General features: G+C 40.3%; 1 protein-coding gene across 1 annotated transcript in view; it reads right to left on the reverse strand.

Annotated features, from left to right (window-relative positions):
- Positions 1–2,406: 2,406 nt before the first annotated feature.
- The window catches only part of LOC114362527 (RNA-binding protein 6), a 39,489-nt gene continuing 20,668 nt past the window's right edge, over positions 2,407–21,227 (reverse strand). Inside the window, exons 6-9 of the mRNA XM_028317962.1 lie at positions 11,339–11,404; positions 10,556–10,776; positions 7,415–7,481; positions 2,407–6,776 (exon numbers count right to left, since the gene is read on the reverse strand). Coding sequence (XP_028173763.1) covers positions 7,440–7,481; positions 10,556–10,776; positions 11,339–11,404 — 329 coding nt within the window. The 3' untranslated portion in view covers positions 2,407–6,776; positions 7,415–7,439. The remainder of the gene's footprint in view (positions 6,777–7,414; positions 7,482–10,555; positions 10,777–11,338; positions 11,405–21,227) is intronic.

Consider the following 21,227-nt stretch of genomic DNA (forward strand, 5'->3'; position numbering starts at 1 on the left):
AGCCACATATCTGTATTAACAGATTCTATTAGAGTATTGTTTGTACTTATCTACTTTTAGTATAGAATCGGAGCACATTATTGTTTTTAAAGTTTTAATACTTTTACATTCTTAAAATTATTGCATATTGGAAGATGGACATAGGTAATAGAACAGTAAAACGAAAATCCTTTCTTAAACCGATAAATAGAGTTGGTAACACGTTTTTATATTTAAGGCATACCTACTTATTTTTATTGTGGATTTGTAACAAAAATATAAAGACTGATGTACTACTGTCATTGTAAAGCTCGTCGTTATTCGTTAGTCAAAAAATATAATTGTTGCCATTAGTCATAAAATATACAAAATGTGCAATTTTACCAAAAAAACTGTGCATTGTGCAAAATCACTACGACTTTAAGACTATCTGATCTACTAGCCCACTTTCCCGATCGAATCTAAGCCAGTTTATTAGCGTTACAGTACTTTTACAGATTGGATCGTTCTGAAACGAGGCAAATTGCTAGAAAGAGGTCCCTTTCCTACAGAATAGAGTCACGTATCGTATAAGGAGGGCTGTAGAGTAGGGATGTTATGGATATGTAGTTTCGGTTACGGATACGGTTACGGATATAGGTAAATATTATACCTGTTTCGGATACGGTTACACAGATATCCGTGCTTTAGAATCCAATTTGCAATAGTTGTCCAACACGGTTCATTCATGGCCGCACAATTTACATCGAATAAAAAGGAAAATAAATAAATAAAGAAATACACTAGATGGCATTATAAAGGTAAATCAGGCTGTTATGCCTTTACATATGTACAAAAAACAATTTAAACTGCCTACATCCGAAACTATCCGAAACTTTTAAATCGGTTACAGTTACGGTTTTGGATATTTTTTTATTTCGTATATCCGAAAGTTTTGGTTACGGTTACGGATATCCTTAACATCCCTGCTGTAGAGGCGACTTTCACTGGAGGCATGCGAATAAAGGCCAGCTGAAAAGAATTGCCTATAGGAACACATGTCCTGAAATTGAATTTCAATTTCTGATACTTTTTTAAGACACTCTTATCGTTTACTTTACGGAACTCTTTACTATCGACTGATTTGGAAAATATTTTGCTGAAAATCTCACAAATTCTTATTTCTGAAACAAATTACGTTAGCAATAGCTTTAAAGGTATAGTTGTCTTTATAGTAGGTTTAAATAATTATCTTCAAATGGACTGACTGATCCATACTGATATCCATACTTGATATGGTTTCTCATCGTTAATTCTCATTATTAACCTTCCTTAATTTACAGCTAGACATAGGCCTCCCTTTAAGCATATCACTGAATTTTCTTCTCTTTCATCCTATTTATTACAATATTATGTCACTTTCTCTTGGTCTAATGTGTCATAATTATCTTTTATATTTACTAGATTTCATGAAGTCATAGTTTTAATAAATGGTATACTTACATACTTACTTAGAATCCTTGATGGCGTCGGTCGCGTGCCTCGTACTACTTAGTCAGAGAGCCTTGTCTTTGAATGACATGAAACCACTCATTAATTATGCTTTTAGTATATTACTTGTTATTGTCACCAACAGACATCAGATTCATTGTGTTTGACATATTTATAGCAGGATTTGCTTTAGCAAGACTCAGATTTGAGGTATAGTTTAAACCATTTGTTATTCTGTTGATTGCCACTTCATTTTGTTTTGTTTGTGTGTGTTAGTGCATCAATCTCCTATGGGAGATGTGTGTCAATATTGTATCAATGCTATTGACAATGATCGATTGAAAGCTTCCAATGCAGGTGATTCGTGTGAATGCTTAAAGCATTTTAATTAATTCGATTCAAAACTTTCAGTGTATGGTAAATATGAATATTATCGACAACAAAATTTTTTGAACACTCCTCAATTAAAATATCGTGGAAATCACCAATAAAAGTGAATATTCATGAATATCATTAAAATGTGCCTTTACAGTAAAATTCGCAAATTAAGCACGCCTTTATCCTTTCGTATTTATTTTGCTGTTGATATATTGGGTGTAAGTAACCTTTACATAGTGGTGTAAATAATGGTTTCGGTAATTTTGTATTGTTTTACTGAATATTCTACAGCGAGACGATAATTGGAAAATTGCGTATTATATTACACCATTATGTTTAAGGTAGATTATATTCGAGTGGGGGTTGATCTTTGGATGAAAAAATAAAACAACTGATTATTGTTTGAACAATGTCCATATTATATTTATTACCACATACACACGGCACGATGTGAACCTTGTCTTAAATCATTGTATTATAATAGGTATATGTACATTGCACAATGTGTATACATACATCGCCATACACGCGCGCCCCGAAAGGCTGTATGATTATATATCTCATATTATGTACGTTATATAATGTAATATTCCAATAAGAGTGTGCACGAGTGCACAGTATCGGGGCGGCGGACAACCCACCGCTTTTTACAAAACGTTTTGATATTATCATTATTTTAATAAAGAGATGCCGTAAAAACTAATTTATTCATCATTACGATTTATATCCATATTGTATACAGATTCATGTAACATATTATACACGAAGAAATGACGAAAATAATGCGCCGAAGCCGCGACGGGAGTGTCGCGGATCGTTCGCCTATCGTTATCTCCTTTCTCTAATTTTAAATGTACATGACACCAAATTCGAACGTATATAAATCCAAATTTATTTTAATGTAAAATCTTAGGTAATTGATTTTTATTGCTATAGAAAATCAGTCAGCACGCGAAGCACGCAATCGAGAAGTAACCGCGAGAACGAAATCAAGCGGGCGGCGTTGCGCGGGTGTCAGGGGCGGGGCGGGAGGCGCGGGGAGGGGTGCGCGGGCGCCGGGCCCGTTTGAATTCTCATAGCTCTACTCATAGACACGCTCGGATGCTGCAAGTAAACAACCGATCGGCTGGGGTCGGTTCGTGCGGAGCCAATGCGCGTCCGGTTCTACGCGAATAAGTATACCTTTGGTCCTTGAAACATTAAGTTGGCCATCGCCGAATATGCAAAGCTACTGATCTATGGCCGCCACAGCGACTCTACGAACTTTACCAGTCTGTCACGTTATTAGATTAAAATTAATTATTATCTTTAATAACAATTTAAAGTAGATCGAGTGTAAAATAACGTAGAATGTCATTATACAAAATATAATAAATTATCTTTTTAATTTTATTATATATATACGATAAGTCGCAATATTAGGATCACAATTAACGAATTTTTAAAATAAATTTGAGATCTCGCTTATCATTACGTAGTCTTTATTCTGATATAGAACACATCTCTAAAATGGTGACTGAAGTAAACTAACGCGTACACGAAAAAGCGAGAGATCGGTGCGGCGGTCACGGTCACCGCGCGGTCGCGGTCACCGCGCGGTCGCGGTCACTTGGTGCCCGCGAGGGACGCGACCGCAACCGGCCGCACCGCGATGGAATGGCTTATACGTCACGGACTACTAGGTACTTCTTTTGGCTATTGATAAATTCCCTGATCAGAAATGGTTGGTTCTATTTTCTTTTCAAAAACTTCTAGGAAAAACTTTGTATCCACTAAAAGTTGTCGTTACAAACGTTGCTTCTAAATTCCATAGTCCGCGACAAAAAGCACTAAAGGGTGACACTAAAACAATCTCACAAATTGTAATAACAAACTATAACAACAACAATGAAACTAATATTCGTCAAGCTAATCCTGATTGCAGCTCCAATGAATCTAATATCGATCAGATGGTATCGACTAACAGCGCCCAACTATGACCGACTACACTCTGCCTTTTTAACTGACCTAGTCTTTGGCCGTGTGCTCTTACAATTTAAAGCAATCGATGGCTTCATCTTTGGCATTTATCGAATTCTTTCAAGAGTATACTAAAAGATATTGATGTTAAAACGCGAAATATTCCGAAATTGCCTCTATTTTTGTGTATACGAATAACTCTTTGGTGGATATCAGGTACCAGGTCTTTAAAAAAGCATGCGTATACATAAGTCGCTGTAGATGGGTATGCTCGTCAGCGTAATTGACGTTGACAGACGGGACGGGTACATCGGTCGCGCATATACATACGCCAGTTGGCGCTTACCTACACGTCTTTTTACACATGCGGCTAACTATGTATATACAATAATTGTCATTGTACCGTCTCGGTCGCGGCGAACCGATGGCTTCTCACGAACGCGGCGAAACGTACCTCTCACTATATGTTTGTTAGTATGTTTGTACTTACTCGCACGGGGACAAGCGGCCGTGTGCGCTTCTCCTTCGTTAAAAAGGTCGGTAAGAAAATATAATTATAGTGAGGATGTGACAGTGAATGAGACGGCCGACGGCGGCGAGGCGCGCCACCCCGCCGCCGGCCCGGGCCTAACAATTATAACATCTCATCGTAATAATTAAATATTCTAAGAAAAAATGTCTTAAATACCTATAACACCGTAAATATAAAACAAATAATTACGTTAATTTGTTAGGTATGATATCGATATCCGACCGTCCTATAGACTTCACACCTTTCGATTTCATTATCAATTTCCTAGCTAACGTTTTAACAACTTAATCGCGGTCGCGTCTCTTGCGGTGTGCGCGGCGCGGCCGCACGTGACGTCATCTCAGCGAACGAACTCGGCACGAACGAACAAAAAACGCGAAGCGAGCGCGCCGCCCGGCGACGAGCGCACTCCATCTAACACTCCATTATTCAATTAACTACATACTCATAAGTAATAAATTACCTTTAAAAAGAATATTGATTTATTTCGTATCATTTTCAATATTTTTTTTTTGTAACAGGAAACATTTATATTTATAACGTATTTATATAATAATAGCATTTAAAAGATTGTTTATTATTATTACCTAAAATTTAATACCTAGATTTATAATATTAATGTTTAATTGATGTAGGTAATGAGTAATAATAATAGTAAATAACGAATGAATGCAACCGAGTGCATGTGTGTAGTACGAGCGGCGGGCGTAGCGCGCCGTAGCGTTGGTGTTGGCTCGTAGCGCGCCGTAGCGTCGGTGTTAGCTCGTAGCGCGCCGTAGCGTGTGCTACGGCGTAGCGCCAGGCTACGGGCCGCTACGGGCGCCCCGCGGTCTCCCTAACTGTTGCAAACTAGACAAAGTGGTCGATAAAATGTCACCAGTACCTAACGAATATGATTAATGAATTGACTTCATATTTTATTCTATTACCTCAAACCTGCGCCTTTGGCTTGTATTTTTTTTTATATCCCTGTCTTTATTTTTATTGAAATATCAGTGTTGTGTAACTAGAACTGTTTGTATGAAAATTTACGGTTAGAGTTATTATTTTTGATTAAAATTTTAAATACAACTAAGTACGGTGTGACTCCTCATTTAAAGTGGAGTGTCATATTTTTTCAACAGTGGTCTTAAATTACGGTAAATACAATCGTAAGAAACAATGAAATATTATTACGTAATGCACAAAATTGTTATTTATTATATAATTACAATACCTACTTCCAAAGGTACAAGATAGAAACGAATTATTATCTTAACGCGATGAGAGATATTCTGAAATGTTCCGACTTAGCTTTCCAAACGTCCTTATGAATCGTAAATATGATCATATTATCCTTAGGATAAAATTTTATACCATAATACATAATATTAGAAGTATGTATACTTGTAACTAACATAGTCTTATACGGAAGTAATCGAGAAACTTGTTCGCTACTGAAACAGAACAGCCGTTCAAAGAGGTGATTTTATACAATTCGAATTAGGCGAAAATAATTACATTCATAGGTAAAATATGCATAATATATAATAGTATAATAATTATGTTAATATTTGACATTAATATTAAAAATAGATAGAATTAAATATGTGTTGGTGGACGAGCGAGGAGGCGCGCGGACGCAAAGTCGCGCACCGTTATTGTCTCCGGTCTCCAGCCGTCGCTTGTCGCGTCGCCAGTCGCGTCCTGTCGCGTGTCGCGGTCGCGTGTCGCGTGCGCGTTACGTCCGGCCGACCGGCCTACGCCGCTACCGACAACTCATCTCTAGCACGGACACGAAAATGACAAGCATTGCTAACGCGACCACTCTCGGTCGCTCACACTAACCACCTCCTATCATACATGAAAGCTTGCGATAAATACGGTAATGCGAACGCGCTCGGTGGGGATCAGAATCCAAAGGAAATCCATCGATCATCTACTGAAACACAAGTCCCGCGCGCGTAGAGGACACGTAGTTACACCTTATACTGTAATTTAACTATGAATAATAAAATATTTTAAGATATACTTCCCTGCAATAAAATGTTCTAGATGCAACTTTATATAATTATGAAATGTATTTTTTTGTAGTTTAAATTGTTTATTACTCTGACAACACATCTACGGTACAGTCGAAAGCGAGAAAAGTTTGAAAAAATACCTGTTCAATCGATAGACTATCTCTCGTTCACACGACAAAAAGTAGATTATCGTTATTTACAATAGACGAGATTTTCTCGTGACGGGTGGGGGGGTAGAAGGTGAGGGGGTTGAGAAGGGGGATGTGGGGAGTTGGAGGTAGGGGGGTAGAGAGTGATGGTGGGTGGAGGGGTGTGAGACGCCGCGTGGTCGGAGGGTGTGGTGTCCGACGGCGCTGGTCTGGTGCGCAGGAGTGGCGCTGGCTGTCTCGGAGGGCGTGGGGCTCGCGGCCAGGCTGCGCTCGGGTGATGCTACGCGCCGCCACACCGCTCGCCACCTTGTCACCAGAGTCCAATGTAAGTGCTTAGCTCATTCACAAACTATGGGAAGCCGACGGCAGACCGCGTAATCCTGGCCGATTTGTTATTCTGCTCAGACTGCAACGAACATTTCACAGAAATGTGGAGAAATTAGTCGACTACGGTAGAATTTACAGTCAGTCTGCCGTTGGCTTCCAGAGCAGACGATGTTGAACATATAAGAGATGCGCTCAAGTTATATGTATACCATTTAATTTAATATCTTCAATAGTCAGCAAACACTATTCATATCCAAATCGCCTTCAATATGGCAACAAAATTAAACCAAACAATACAGATAATTATACAACATTTACGTTTATCTTTATTGGATGTGTGAAAATAACAATCAACAGGCGTGGCGAATTGACATAAATTTTTATTTGTATTGCGTTTGCTGCTTTAATTATAACTTTGTACGGGCAACTAGTTCCATTAAATTTTGTGACCCAGTGTAATTCTTATGAGAGCGTTTAAAAAAACATTTGTGTTAATTTTCAGTGTTCATTTCTGTGGCGGCAACGATTACACACGCCGGCGTTTTTATTGCGCTATGTTCACCGTAACGACATTTTAATAGAGTGGGACGAAAGTGCACATAAAAAATTATACTCACGTAAAATATTTGTGCTATAACACTTTCAATGATAACCGTTGGTAAAAGCCGCAGGAATCAGGGGTCCCTGGAATGAAGAAAGAGGAAACATTAGTAATTCGCGATTCTAAAATGCAAAACATCGATGGGGAATGAGAGGAAAGTTGTGAATAAAATTGAATAAGTTAATCGAGTCGGCGGTTCATAATTGAATGGGGGTATAAAGCGTTCAGTGGAACATTAACCTCTCCGGGGGCAGATTTAAAGGTAGTAAGTTTGGTGTTCGCAGTCGATAGAGCGGTAGCCGGCTCGGTGGCCAACAAAATAAAAACACGGAGTGGATGAGTTAGAGCAACGCGCGACCGCCCGGCAACGGTAATTACACCGCTTGTACTCCTTGATTTAGTGTTATTGCCCGTGGGGGTATTCCCGTTACCTAATAAGACCGTTTTACACCCGGGAGCCACATGCGCTGGGCAGGCCGACTGGCCCGTTCATTCTCTCATTAGCGACGTATTTGTTTTGCCCAGGCGATTACGGACGATTGGGTTAATATCCCGTTTGATATATGACGCGCCTGAAACGGAAGGGTGGCTTAGTGTTGCCGAGACTCGGTTTACGCTCCGGAAAACAATCGGACCGATCCTGTAATGCCCCGGCCGGCTGTAAATCAATGATTGTTATGCGGATCTCAAGGTCGATGGCTGTCCTGTCCATTCGCTTTTTATTAACCATTTCATCCTCGGTAAAATATCCCATCACTCCCTTTTTAGCAAATTTCAAAAAATCTAGAGACTTTTCTGCTGCTACTGAATTTAATGTAAATGTAAGCTGCATTCACAATAAATGTGGCAGTATAACAAATTCTTAACAAAAAGAACCGCGACTACAAACAAGAGAAAAGATAAACCGCACTCCCAGTGTGGTCACCGTCCATGCTTCAAAATGGCAGCAGCGTGTTTCGCCACTATAAAAATTAAGTGAGCTTTCGAGTGCAGTATGAAAAATGTCTTCGAGATACAAGGACGTGAGGAGTTAAGATCTCAGCGAGGGCGCCGACAAGCAATGAAGACTGATGGCGTTTGAGGAAGCAGTTACGGAGCACGGTCGCAGTTTTAAAAAGCCATTACAAGCACTGCACCGCGTAGATTGCGCCGCGCGCCTCATATTTTGGAACACTTTATAATCGCATCTCTCACGCCTCACTCGCTCGCTAACTTATGGTGATTACGCTTTAAGAGCGACAAGGAAGATCGGTTCCGTAATGAGATTGGACCGTCTCGCTAAAATTTTAGTGTCGTCGACTGCTAATTACGTCTGCGGTGCCGAGCTGGCGATCGAGTGGCCCAACCCTCTTCTGCTTTATCCTTATATGAGTAACTGCTAATGAAATTTTTACCCGGCCAGCTTGAGGGCATTAAATATGTCGGGGACATGTGAAATTTGCATCTTGCTACAGAATATTACCAACGGACTTTATAATGCGAGGAAAATGTTTAAAGCTGGGTGCTCAATCGAGTAGAGGGATAGGGCGTGTGCACAAAAGAGAGTTGTAAATTCAACTTTGATTCACCCTCTTTAATTGCCGCTGTGGTCCACCCCAGCTCATCAATGGGACCGCAGCCTTAAAAATGAATTTTAACATCTTGAATCGCGAATCAAAAGCCCTGAAGAAAAACAAAACAGAACAAACATTAATTTGAATTCCGTGACAGTTGAAAGTTCTCGAACAAGGACAATTTTGGGAATTGCCTTCATTTGGACCTTCCCGGAATAGGCATTTTGAACATGACGTAATAAATGAAAAAAGTTAGAATCAAAAGTTAATAACTTTATCCCATTCATCACGAAATAAAATAAGTATGAAACTTTCCTTACATTCATTCGGCAAAATACGATTTCAGTATTTTATTCCGCGATAACATGATTTTCATCTGAAATTAAAATCTCATAAAACTGTGCCTTGCTTGTTTGTACGTAACCATTATTAAGTTACGTTTTTGCAAGAATTCATAAGTGTGTGTAAAGCTCGGACGAAATAATTTCAAATCCTTTGAAAACTTTTATTATGAGAAAAATTTCAACCGCCCCATGTTTTGCGTACTCTTTGAAAAGATGCATACTTCTGTGTAGGCTTTTCTAAGCTAATGTTATCCTTGTTTTTCATCTTTCAGATTTGTAAAGAAATACTGAATTAAACTTGTTTCATTTGGGCCTCCTTTGGATGCACAGATCTCAAAGCTGAGATAGGGAAAGCTATTTTTATTCAAGGTATATGTCGGGAGAACATATAAATTGTTAGAATTATGCACAGCGATGAAGCAGGATGGGACCTTCACTAGCAATAATTTTGAGATAAATATTTTATTCGGGCAACTTAGTGAGGAAGCTAATAAACTTGTTAGTCCGAGATATTTAGGAAATTAATCCCTAAGACAGAAATTAACCAACTAGTAGTAATATGAAAAGGCAGAGCACGTTGCGCGTAAACTCGATAACCGCTAGGGAAGTATGGGGTTTGAATTTAATCCCCGTACTGAATACCGTAGTATAAATCGACAACTTTCTTCTTACGAATTCCTTACCTATATACCTCCTTATTGTTGTCTAGCTAACATCAGTGCCGCATAATAATTTATGACGATGAGACAAATCTACTTACATATTATGAGTGTAGAGACATACCTGCCGAACTCTCAGTTGCGTTGGTTTAAAAACTAATGACTACGTTGAATGCATTGTTGTGGAAAAGAAATGTACAGGAAAAGTTTATCAATACACTATGTAATTTCAGCTGCTGTGTCATGGCCTATTTAAAATCACTGCGAGAAAAGAAGAAGTAGCAGAAGTAGTACTGGAGGAATACTGCCACTGTATTTTTATCATCGTAACCAATCTTTTATTCATTATTTAGTTTCCACTGCAGGAGCATGCACTCTAAGGCTGGGTTGCACCATCTTATTTTAACTTTGACAAACGTCAAAAATCTGTCAAACTCCATAAAATAAAACACCGGTCATCGTTAAAGTAACGGTCAAAGTTAGGTGGTGCAACTCAGCCTAAGTTCCCAGAGGTAAATGGAGGATTCGGCCTACACTCCCCACGCTGGTTAAACTGGCTCTGGAGACTGTACCACATGTGGCTAAACCAAAGGAAACTCACTGGGGTGTAATTGAGGGGGGCGCGGCTGACTGCGATCGCGGGGAAGCCTGAGGGCTGGGGGCTGGCCGCTTGGACGTATCCCACGCTGTCTGCAGCGGATCCGTACACGTCCAGCGCTGGCCCCGGCGAGCTGGCGGCGGGGAATCCGGCGCGGCCTCCGCCGGCGTGCGGCGACGCTGGCGGCCCGAATCCGGCGGCGGCCGCCTGGTAGTTGTTCATCACTGTGGACAGGTTGAGGCGTGTATCAGAACTGTGCGCGGTTGTGGCCAGGGCTGCCAGGCAATTATCGACTCTATTGTTTTCAGATTTTTACTCGGATTTCTCAAAGATTAAAGAATTAATTTTACTAGATTAAAATATTAATTGCACTCGTTAATCTCGTGTATTATTGCACTTGGAAACCCTGGCTATAAGAAATCAAAATTTTATTGAATTTTCTTCTTAAACATCAATATAACTTGTGTGAGCTTGTTTTGTTTGTGTAGTGTATCCATACATCTATGAACTAGTATACAGCGAATCCCTTCTTTGAGTTTATACTGATGTACCATTGTGAGTAATATCCGCTTCCAATACGAATAAATATGCGATTGCAAACATTAATCAGGTGCAGTACACAATGAAATGTAAGTGCATTCTGTAGACTACTAGGGAATACAACGTTGTACCTATAAGGGTAAGGGCAATTCAGCAGAGCACATGAAGCGACAGATACTGTTAGTTCCAGGAATGTTAATAGGGGTGATGATGAGGTGAGAGTGATGATGGCGACCGCGTCCTCACCTGACAGCGCCTGTGCGAGCAGCGGTGTGTTGTTGTTCGGTGTCAGTTGCCCGTTGGTCAGGTCAACTGCAAACATACACATGGTTCGCATTCGCTCCACGGAAACGAGTGACTCACTCGTTAGTGACAGCACACATACATCCATGACTGAACCATCGACACTTTAAAATTCGAAAACTCGCGACCCAGCCACCTCATCTTTACCGATTTTAGCATACAGAACGGTAAAGTGACTATCTATGTAATACCAACTCAATATTAAAGTTCTCCAGAGCGGATAAAGTTGAAGCGCGTAAATGCATGAATAATTTAGCCGTTGGAGACAGATGCCGTGCTGACGAATGAGGACAGAGACGACTCCGCGGACCAAGATTATGTCGGAACAAAAAAATATCACGTATGTCACGTGCATTCAAATGAAAAAGAGAGCTCGAAGTTTCGCGGGTATAAATCACAGAGGGCGAAAAAACTTTTACAAAATATCCAGTAAATTATCCGACGTGAGTTCTCGCTGGCACGCGGCGGTCTGCTTATTGAATAGGGAAGGGCATTAGCATACAGTGCACGTCGCAGCGCCGGCGCGGCCGCCGCCTACGCACTACACCTCAAACAGATTAACTCTGCGAGAAATCGTCTTCCCGCCTAATCCTGCACTTTAAATCAACAGATTAATATTCCTCCACACTTTCTGCTGGCTCATAGTGTCACCATTACCCCTATTGGCTTGTACGACAAATTTTATTTTTGTCAGATGCGCGAGTTATGACTTAGTGTGAAAAATGGTGGTTCGCGGTCGCACCAGGTGATTACCGGCCTGCGAGTGACTTTGCGAAAAAAGTACAATATAAGTAATGGAGGATGGATGATAGATGGCGCGGCGTCCGCGGGCCGCGTGGCCGCGCGCCTGCGCTCGCTCGCGCGCTAAAATGCTGACACATTTTAATAACATTACTTTGGATGTGAGAGGCTATTTATTTGAGGGTCGCCGAGTAATAAATAAGAATTTAAGTGATGGTGTGGACGCGTCTCGCGATCGTTAGCGTGGCCGAACGGAGCTCATTCTTTCCCCATTAGTGCGAATACCGCAAGTAAGCATTATTTGTAGCCGTTAAATAACGTGAAATGAAATTATTGACGATACAAATCAACAAAATATGGGGTTTAGGGTTTATTAGCTTCATTTCGATGTTTATCTGCGTTCGCATTTTATATTCAACGTTGCCAGTAATTTACAATGTTAATTTGGTAGAGCTTTAGTCTTGTTTTTGGTTTACAATGCAAGGCTGAGTCGTTTTAAATTGAGATTTTGTTTGAGACAGCGCAAAAGAACGTTTATCGTGTGTAATAAACCGTGGAATGGTTACACAGCATCCCGGACAAGTGGTTATAAACATCGGGCGGCGCTTCAATCATACTTCACGAGCCGGTTCACAGCAAACAAAGTCACAGCCAGGCCCAACTTAGTTGTGCGAGGCGTGTTCCTGACCTCAAATAATTTACGACTTAAACAATTGAGTTAACGGCTCGCGGCGCGGGCGAGTTATCAACACCGGTCATATCTGCCCCCGACATTAACTCTCCGAGCGCAGTTTAAGCCCTCGTGTTTACATATGCCCCAAATGTAATTTGTGCGTGTAATAAATAGTTCAAGTTACTTCAAGCTTTGCACGGCAAAGGAGCCAGAAAATTGAGTCATCTAAGCAGAAAGTGAGCTCGCGTGCCTACCGCCCATGCGAGTTGAACGCTTTAAAACGTACGTAAGTTATTCACGTTATGACGTTAACAACATTGTGAACAAACATCATTTGCTTTAAAAAATAACTATTTTAACATTATTTACTAGGCATTATCGTGTCTTTTTATAGGTTCGTGCACGTTAAAGTTACATGCTGTGTCATAACGTCGTAAATTTCACAGGTCGGTTTAACCTTTGTGGACTGCTAAATGCTAGCACGTGGTCGTAATTCAAACGCCGCGTCTCACCTTTCATGGCGGCACACATTCATCTATAAATTCAGAGGCCGTCTTACGCGAGCTATTGGAACTTTCATAATTGCGAAGTTCGGGAAACTTAATAATTCTTCTTCTGAAGTAGGATGACGGTCGAACGAAATATTCACGGGGCGTACTCGCGTAAGTCTCGCCCTTCGAGCTAGTATATTACGCGAGCCTTTTTATGTATAACAATGTTCAACTCCACTTCGAAAATCGGGCCCCGGAATTTTCGCAAGGTATGTGCGGGTGGGTGTTTTAGTGTTACATGAGAAATAGGAGTTGGAACCTCGGAAATTTGTCGGCGCTTTACTGGAATAAAACGCGAAAAGTTAGTGTTTTTGTTGAAATGAGAGCATAAAACTGAGGGCGGAATTCATATGCCTAACTATCGAGAGGGTAGAGGGATTGCGAATCTAATTTGTGGAGCACTAATATTTGATTGCGTTTTTAGGAGTTCGTCAACTCCAGCTACGGTGTAGGTTTGTTCCTGAATTGATTTGAAGACTCACAAAGATAGATATAAAAAGTTAGATTATGTAAAAAGTGAACTATGAGGCAGGTTACGAGCACCCATTAGTGAAGTTCGCGGCGAAAACACTCGCGTATATAAAAGTTGGGCGGGCCCATCTCTCACACGCGGGATCCTTATACTTCATTTCCCACTTGGCTCGATTGAAATGTTTTATTTGAGCGTTTACTGGATATCCCGGCTCCCACACACGTCTCGTACCGAAAACGTATATTTAATAGGTGCCATCAATAACTCGCCGCGAAGATGATACGCTTTTGCAGGTTTTCGATCGTTTAGCCGTTGGGACTTATCTTAATTGCAAATTAATGGAATTTCTATGCTGGCTGGTGCCGGCGACACGCACTCCGCCGATTTGTAATTCAAAGAAGGGGCCATCCTTTTTTAAATCTCGGTAGTTCCCCTGAGTACGTCTTATTGCGGTTCGCTGCCTCATCTAAAAACGCGTTTTTTGTTACACTGCATCCAATTCACGCCGTGGTTCAGCCATAGACGAAACATGTAAAGCGACGTTAAAAAAAGCAAAAGAAACTCGAATATGTACCTCCGTCAACAACACACAATTTCAAAATCCAAAATTATCTCGCTACTGATTACTAATTTTTCAATTAAAACTGTTCTACCCATGTAGTCAAATTATAGTTGCGGATTAATTCCACTTACTTTCTACTGAATTTTCTACTGTTTAAATTACATTATCACTATTCTATGTAAAAAATAGAAATTTGTCTATTCTAATTTGCGATTAAAACTTTTGATAACATTTTAACTCGTTTCTATAACAATTACGTCTTTTTCTAAGGCACAAATTGATTAAATTACAATAAAACTCTATTCTAGGTATAAAAGTCTTAAAACTAACGCTCTATAAGAGTTTGCACCACCAATCACAAAGTATTTTACCACCTATTCTATTAGCTTACGACGCTACATACTTTTACAAAGCACTCTGAAATCTTTTTCGCTTCTCAACTGATCCTTAAAACTAATCTCGAAGCTCCACTAAAATAATAGTAAAACGCCCGATTTTTCTGTCTAAATCTAGAGAGGCTATTTAAGTTTGATAATTCTCTTTAACGACCAGAATGTAATCTACACACTTTTCTTTGTCTTTTACTAACTTTTTGTCTATTCTAGAGTCTATAATATGTACCGGCTTTGGCTACATTTGACTATTTTACTTTTAACTTTGTAACTATTACAATTCTACTTCAATTATTTTTTACTTTATAAAACCTCTTCAATACGTTTACACACATTATTACCTACGCTATTCTAGTTCTCGATAACAAACAGATCAAACTTTACAATGTTCAAAAGAAGTTACTCGCCCTATTTTTGTAGTAGACGACTCTCCGTATTCGGCAGCCTGCATTCTTTCTTGGTACCACAGACTTTGTTTAAACACGTCAACATTTCTATACTCTGTACTGTACATCGTTAGGTAAATCCCTTGTCCCCGGTGGAGCAATAGAATTGACGATTATACACTGAATATACTCGTACGTTAGAACAAGGGGCTTAAGAGCCATTACACTGTCTATGGTCCACCACAGACGGCCTCCACCGGCCACGCAGGGAGAAAGGACTTACTACGCGTACCCAATCACAGCGCAGGGAGTGCACTCAATCTGATGCTAACTAGAAGAGATTAGTATGCTAATAGTGCCCATTATGGTCTCGTGGACACACTCCATTTCGGTGAAATTCTACAATAAAAATTTATGGGCGATGGAGCTCGCTAGTCTAGCGTTTATAGTCAAAATCTATGGACATCCATAAAACAAAACACTATCTAAAACAAACAAAAATAAAATTTCTGACCCATCCAAACACAGCACTCTTACTAACCGGCGAGCCGGACTAGGAGGTACTCTATGAGCTATTATTTACATGAGAATCTAAGAAGTGCTGTGGAGGCCAGCGCGAACGAAACCGCGCTCCGACCTAAGCAACAAGCACTAAACGTAACAGTTACTAACACAATTAACGGTCAAATATCTTAAATTACAAATGGAGTTGGCACCGTTCACGACACGCGGCCACTCGCCGCCTCGCCAGCTAATTATTTGGATCCAAACCGACGGCCATGTGACTCTTTAAGGAATTTAGTTTCAAGGCGCTAATTTGTTGGGCTTTTTTGTGTTAATTCGCGTTCGGTTCTGGAGTGCTAGCGGGTGGGAGGAACTATGCAAAATAGTTGTGTGGATGTCTAGTTCGCTGCATTCTGGGGGCGGGTGTTGAATGTGTGGAATTCTGGGCATGCGGCGGCGGGCAGGCCGCGGTCGCACGTGCCTTCCTAGGATCACCATCGCCTGCGCCTTGTCTGCTGGCGGGCGCGGTGACTGCCTCAAAACCCATTCTGCACGATTGTTTCTTCAACCCACGCCTATTGAATCCATTCCAAATACACTTCATGAAAACTATCCGAACGCCTCGCAAATCCCTAAATCTATGCAAATTTCAACCTACTACGACGGAATGTTTTCCCTAAACTAGCCTAGTGCTACTGCTTACGGCGGTGGTTTATCTTTCCCGTCCGTAAGCCTAAGGTATTTGTTTCGAATGCGACTACGGAATGGGACGCTGTCCCATGCGGCTTACCAGCTTGGTGGGGCGCGCGCCGGGGACACCACGCTGCCGCGTTGGATGAGTCAGAAAAACGAAAATCACCGTTAAAATACATCAAAACGCGAACAAACTTCACCGCACGCTAGCCCGCTCCTAACACACTATCTCTTCCAGTTTATTTCGGTCGCAATCGATATGCGAACGGTAAATAAGTAAGGCCTGATCGACCTCGATTTCTGAACGTCAATTGGACAATAAACGATAAACGTTTTGCTTATACAACGGCAATTTCCTTTATTTTAAAATATAGCGGCTTCACAATATTAACTTACGATTAATGATATAAGACGATATGTCGGAACAGCGATAAGAACAATGCTATTGACTTATGAATATAAAGACTTAATACATTAAAAATTTGACACATGGGTTACATATTAATTTATAAATTGATTTGTGCATGATCGATACCTAAATTACGTTATCTAATGTTATTGGAATTACTTCCTGAGGGATACCGCAATTTAATCATTCTGACTCGTTAATCAAATTGGTTACATTCAAGTAATTTCGTATCGTGCTATATGGGCGAACCTAGTCGGGCGTACCGCAACACGCATCTGCGAATTCGGGCATCGACTGATTGTGCGACATTGCATTCCTTGTGTGATCCGAGAGGGTGAGCGAGGTGGGATCGTAATACCAAAGATTTATTCGCTTGATAAAAGATTTATTTGTGTTCGTAAGTAATTTCGGGAGCCGTAATGGGTTGTGTCCGGGGAATAATTGGTAAAGCGGAGACGAGGCAGCTGCTGCGCGGTTACGAGCTCTGGCCCAGCACGCCCGCGCCTACGAACTCCGCCCCGACCAAGAGACGACTTTCCGCGGGTAATACTCCCACTACACCTGCAGCAACAAAACAAAAAAGCTACAAACCCCGAAACAGCTGAGGGCCGACGACCCCCCACGGACGAGCGAAACGCAATTAAAAATTAACACTGAGGAAAAAAACAAAATAAAAACATATATCATTACGGCCAAGGATAGTGAAAAAAGGGAGAATATCGCTCGGAGCTCCACTCGTCGAATCTTTATGGGGAAACTTGGAATTGATAGTTTCCTGTTTACTGTTTTCGGGCTATTTAAAATTGTTTGCACGCATAGATACGGAATGATGGACTGGTTTACTATGTTTTTGTGTTAAGCCGAGCCCCGATCGTGTAGGTATCACGCACAGACACGGTGCAGGAATGGGGGTCATTCCGTGCGGTTCTAACTATTGATTTGAGCATCAAAATTGTATCAAGAACATGGTGTTATTTACTGAATAATTCATTTGGTATTAGTATATCTGAGCACGCAATGGATCACGTAATAGGGGAAGTCAATTCGAATGCCCGACCTTTAAGTTTGATCACAAATTACGAATCCCGCATTAGCGTTCACCGTATACGGTATTACTTTAAACGACGACACGAGCAGCTTACAAGTTGGGTTTAAGTTTAATACACATATATTATACTGGTTGCCACACGTTAATGTAATCTTACATTATGCGATATAATACTTCAAGCTTACTTGTATGACTAGTTTAGAGGATGGCGATAAGGACGGTCGCACACATAGCGATTAACGTTCAAATGTTTAACTTATAGTTACGTAATAATTTTGATAAAATACCTTAATTTTGACAAATAATTTTACTGCGAGGTGTTGTGACAAAGCAATGGATTGATTGCTATGAATGCCAACAATTTCCTTAAACGCTGAGAGCGAAGCTCTCTGTTTACCCTTCGTCAAGTGTATTACTGAATCGCTTCACATTAACAATAACACGAAGAAGGTAGCATAAAATAGTTGCATCCAAAAATATATAACAACAACGATAAATATATCAATAACATTATTATTTAAGCAGTGTAAATATAAAATATAATAGACAAATAACTTGGAACTAAAAACGTAATTATTTTACAATTATAGCGAATATTTAATTAGGTATTAAAATAACACTTTTCAAGCTCGACGTATAGTGTTTATTTTCATCATTACAATGACTAAACAAGAAATCAACAATCTAAACTAATGCTATAAGTATAGATATGATCGACTACGCAAAAGAAGGTCTAAGTGTTTGTTAGTAGGTACTCATCCTCTAAACTTAGTAATTTGAAATTAATGGCTATTCTTCTAAGAGTCTTAACTACCTATTTGATATTATTAATGTATTTTTCGCTTATATTAAAATGTACTAAATATAGCCGAACACAACTTATGACGCACTTCGTTATTTCATACGCAAAATAATCCACACTCGTATCACTTGAAAAGCAAATCATTTATTTATTTCGATAGTTTCAATGACCATTATATTACTAAAACCCACGCGATAAAGATATTAATACTTATTTGTTTTTTTGGAATGGTATATTTTGTGAAGAATCATCAACTGAATTATATTTCTCAGAACTAGACCGAAAACACATTTTTAAATATTATCGAATATTTCTATAAGATATCGAAACAGAAAAGACATTGAATGGCAGGTATGAGATTATGTACTTACTTAAATTTTCCTTAATTCAACATGTCTGTAGTTTTCCAAGAAAAGGGGAGTGCAAGTATTTGTATCCAAAAGAAAAGCCAAAGAAATCTGTTACTGTCATTTTATTTATACGAAGTGGGGTTCAAAGAATTTTGTAATACAGTTAAAGGAGCATGGACGGATAAAGGTTACGTATGTATCCAACTCGGAAACTTCAACTATGAACGTAAAATTTGAAAAGTTTTAATACGAACACGAAACTGGCTTATGTGCATACTCGTATGCTATTGAAAACTGTATAGTTAATGCTTTATCTGAGATCCCATTCAACCTAGCATTTTGCAGTCAGATGGCGTAACATGAGTAAGTTTTTTAATCAAGTGAGCAATTAGAATCTATTCTTTTACTCGTAACTCTTACACGAGTATATTTCCGAGTATAACAAAGATTGTTCCAATTGGATATTTTAACACTCGGCATTCAAACCACCACTGAATGTTGGTTTTTATTTAAATCCACAAACATTTTACGGCACTTTTATAACTAAATGGCGGATAGTGGAAAAATCAATAGGTTTTATAGCAAATCTCATCCATTTTAATGCAAACCCATTAATCACATCGTTGTGTTCGGCTTCACCTATGCCTATTGAATCCAAACGCTAGTCTACTATAGCATGCTATGCAGAGGAATATCTAGTCGATATACTGCCGCTATCAAACACTACTTCTACCTAATCGACGATTAATATGATTAAGTCTAATATAGTATAGAGGAAGAAGATAAAATATACACGCTAAGTTTATACTAGAACAGCAAACTAGTCGGTCTAAATCTAAATTGATTATTGAGATTATCTCTGACCTACTACTGCCTTAGCTCACAAAGTTATTAATAAATTATTGCAATTCAGAAGCATCTCGTTTCTTCCCGCTTGACTGATCGCAGTTAAGTGGAAATTTTTCTAAACTTATTCGTAGACGTACCGCAAACTATGTGAAAAGTGCGCCCTTGCGGCCGCCGCGAGCCGAGCTAACGTTTCCCTGCTCCCGAAAAGATATTCAGCGGTTAAAACGTGCTAAAGTGCACTAAGAGCGCACTGTCGCGTATTATTTAACATTAATTCCGTACCATTAGAAACTAACAAAGTTGTTTATATACGTTCGAAAACCGTCTTTCTCCGACAGAACGCGCAGTCGTTTCCCAAGTTTCAGGAGACTACTCCATATTAAAGGCCCGAGACGAAGTTGCGGCCGACGACGCTGCACTTTGTCATCGCATCTGCTGCATCAAAGGACGACCGCGTCTCCGTAATAAAATGAAATTAAAAGCGCGTGATGTCTCCACCGCAGCGCACGGATCCTTCATATTAATATTCACATCGTGCAATTTAATTAACCGGTTGCGACCGGATCCATAAACGGTATGATTTATGGCAGCCTAGATATCGGTGATGTTACCAATAAGCTGGTAGCGGCGCTGGCCGAGGAATGCTAAATGGGTGAAATAGGCACACATTAATTGTGGCGGTAGCGCACGCACACTGCGGTCCTATAGCTAACCGCTGGCAAGGAAGCGGATTTTCGTGAGCGGTAAATTCACATGTTGGATTGCGTCGACTGTGCTTGTGTGTCAGTAAAGGCTTGGCCGAAGCAAGAAGTTTAAAGTACGACAGAAGAAGCTCCGAGCTTCGTTAGGCGGCGTAATGTACCGTGCGCGCGTGTTATCTTTCAGTCGGAGCTGCGATTGAGCTCGCGTCGGAACGGCTGACTTGCGTTCGATAATGCCATTAATTTGAACGGCTCGTTCGAACACCTGTGTAATTACTGGGCCGCTCCATTGTTCAATTATATTTACAATTGAACACAATCACCGACTTTTAGTGAACGTTAGAAACGTCCGACTCGCGTGCCGCAAAACGCCCAGTGGAAAGTAATTAACGCGGAACGATTTGTGCGACTAATACGAAAGAAAAACTTGACCGAACTCGGCCACCGCTCCGCAGTGATAACATCAATCGTATTCGCCAAACGTCGAAAAGTACCGCGCTTTGCGTCTCGTTCGGTCAATTAAGAATTTCGAACGGCATTTCTAGATTCCGTCTATGTCCGAACGAAAAATTTTGTGCGGCGTGCGCCCCGGCCACAAAAAACTGGAAAGCCAAAGCTTAGTGGCGTAATTATGGTGGAGCGGAGGCGGCTCAAACACCGAGTGTGGACAAATAACGAGAAGAGTATTTGTGCAGCTGC

This window comes from Ostrinia furnacalis, unplaced genomic scaffold, assembly GCF_004193835.3.
Source record: "Ostrinia furnacalis isolate ACB-3 unplaced genomic scaffold, ASM419383v2 OfSCF6566, whole genome shotgun sequence".
Lineage (NCBI taxonomy): Eukaryota > Metazoa > Arthropoda > Insecta > Lepidoptera > Crambidae > Ostrinia > Ostrinia furnacalis.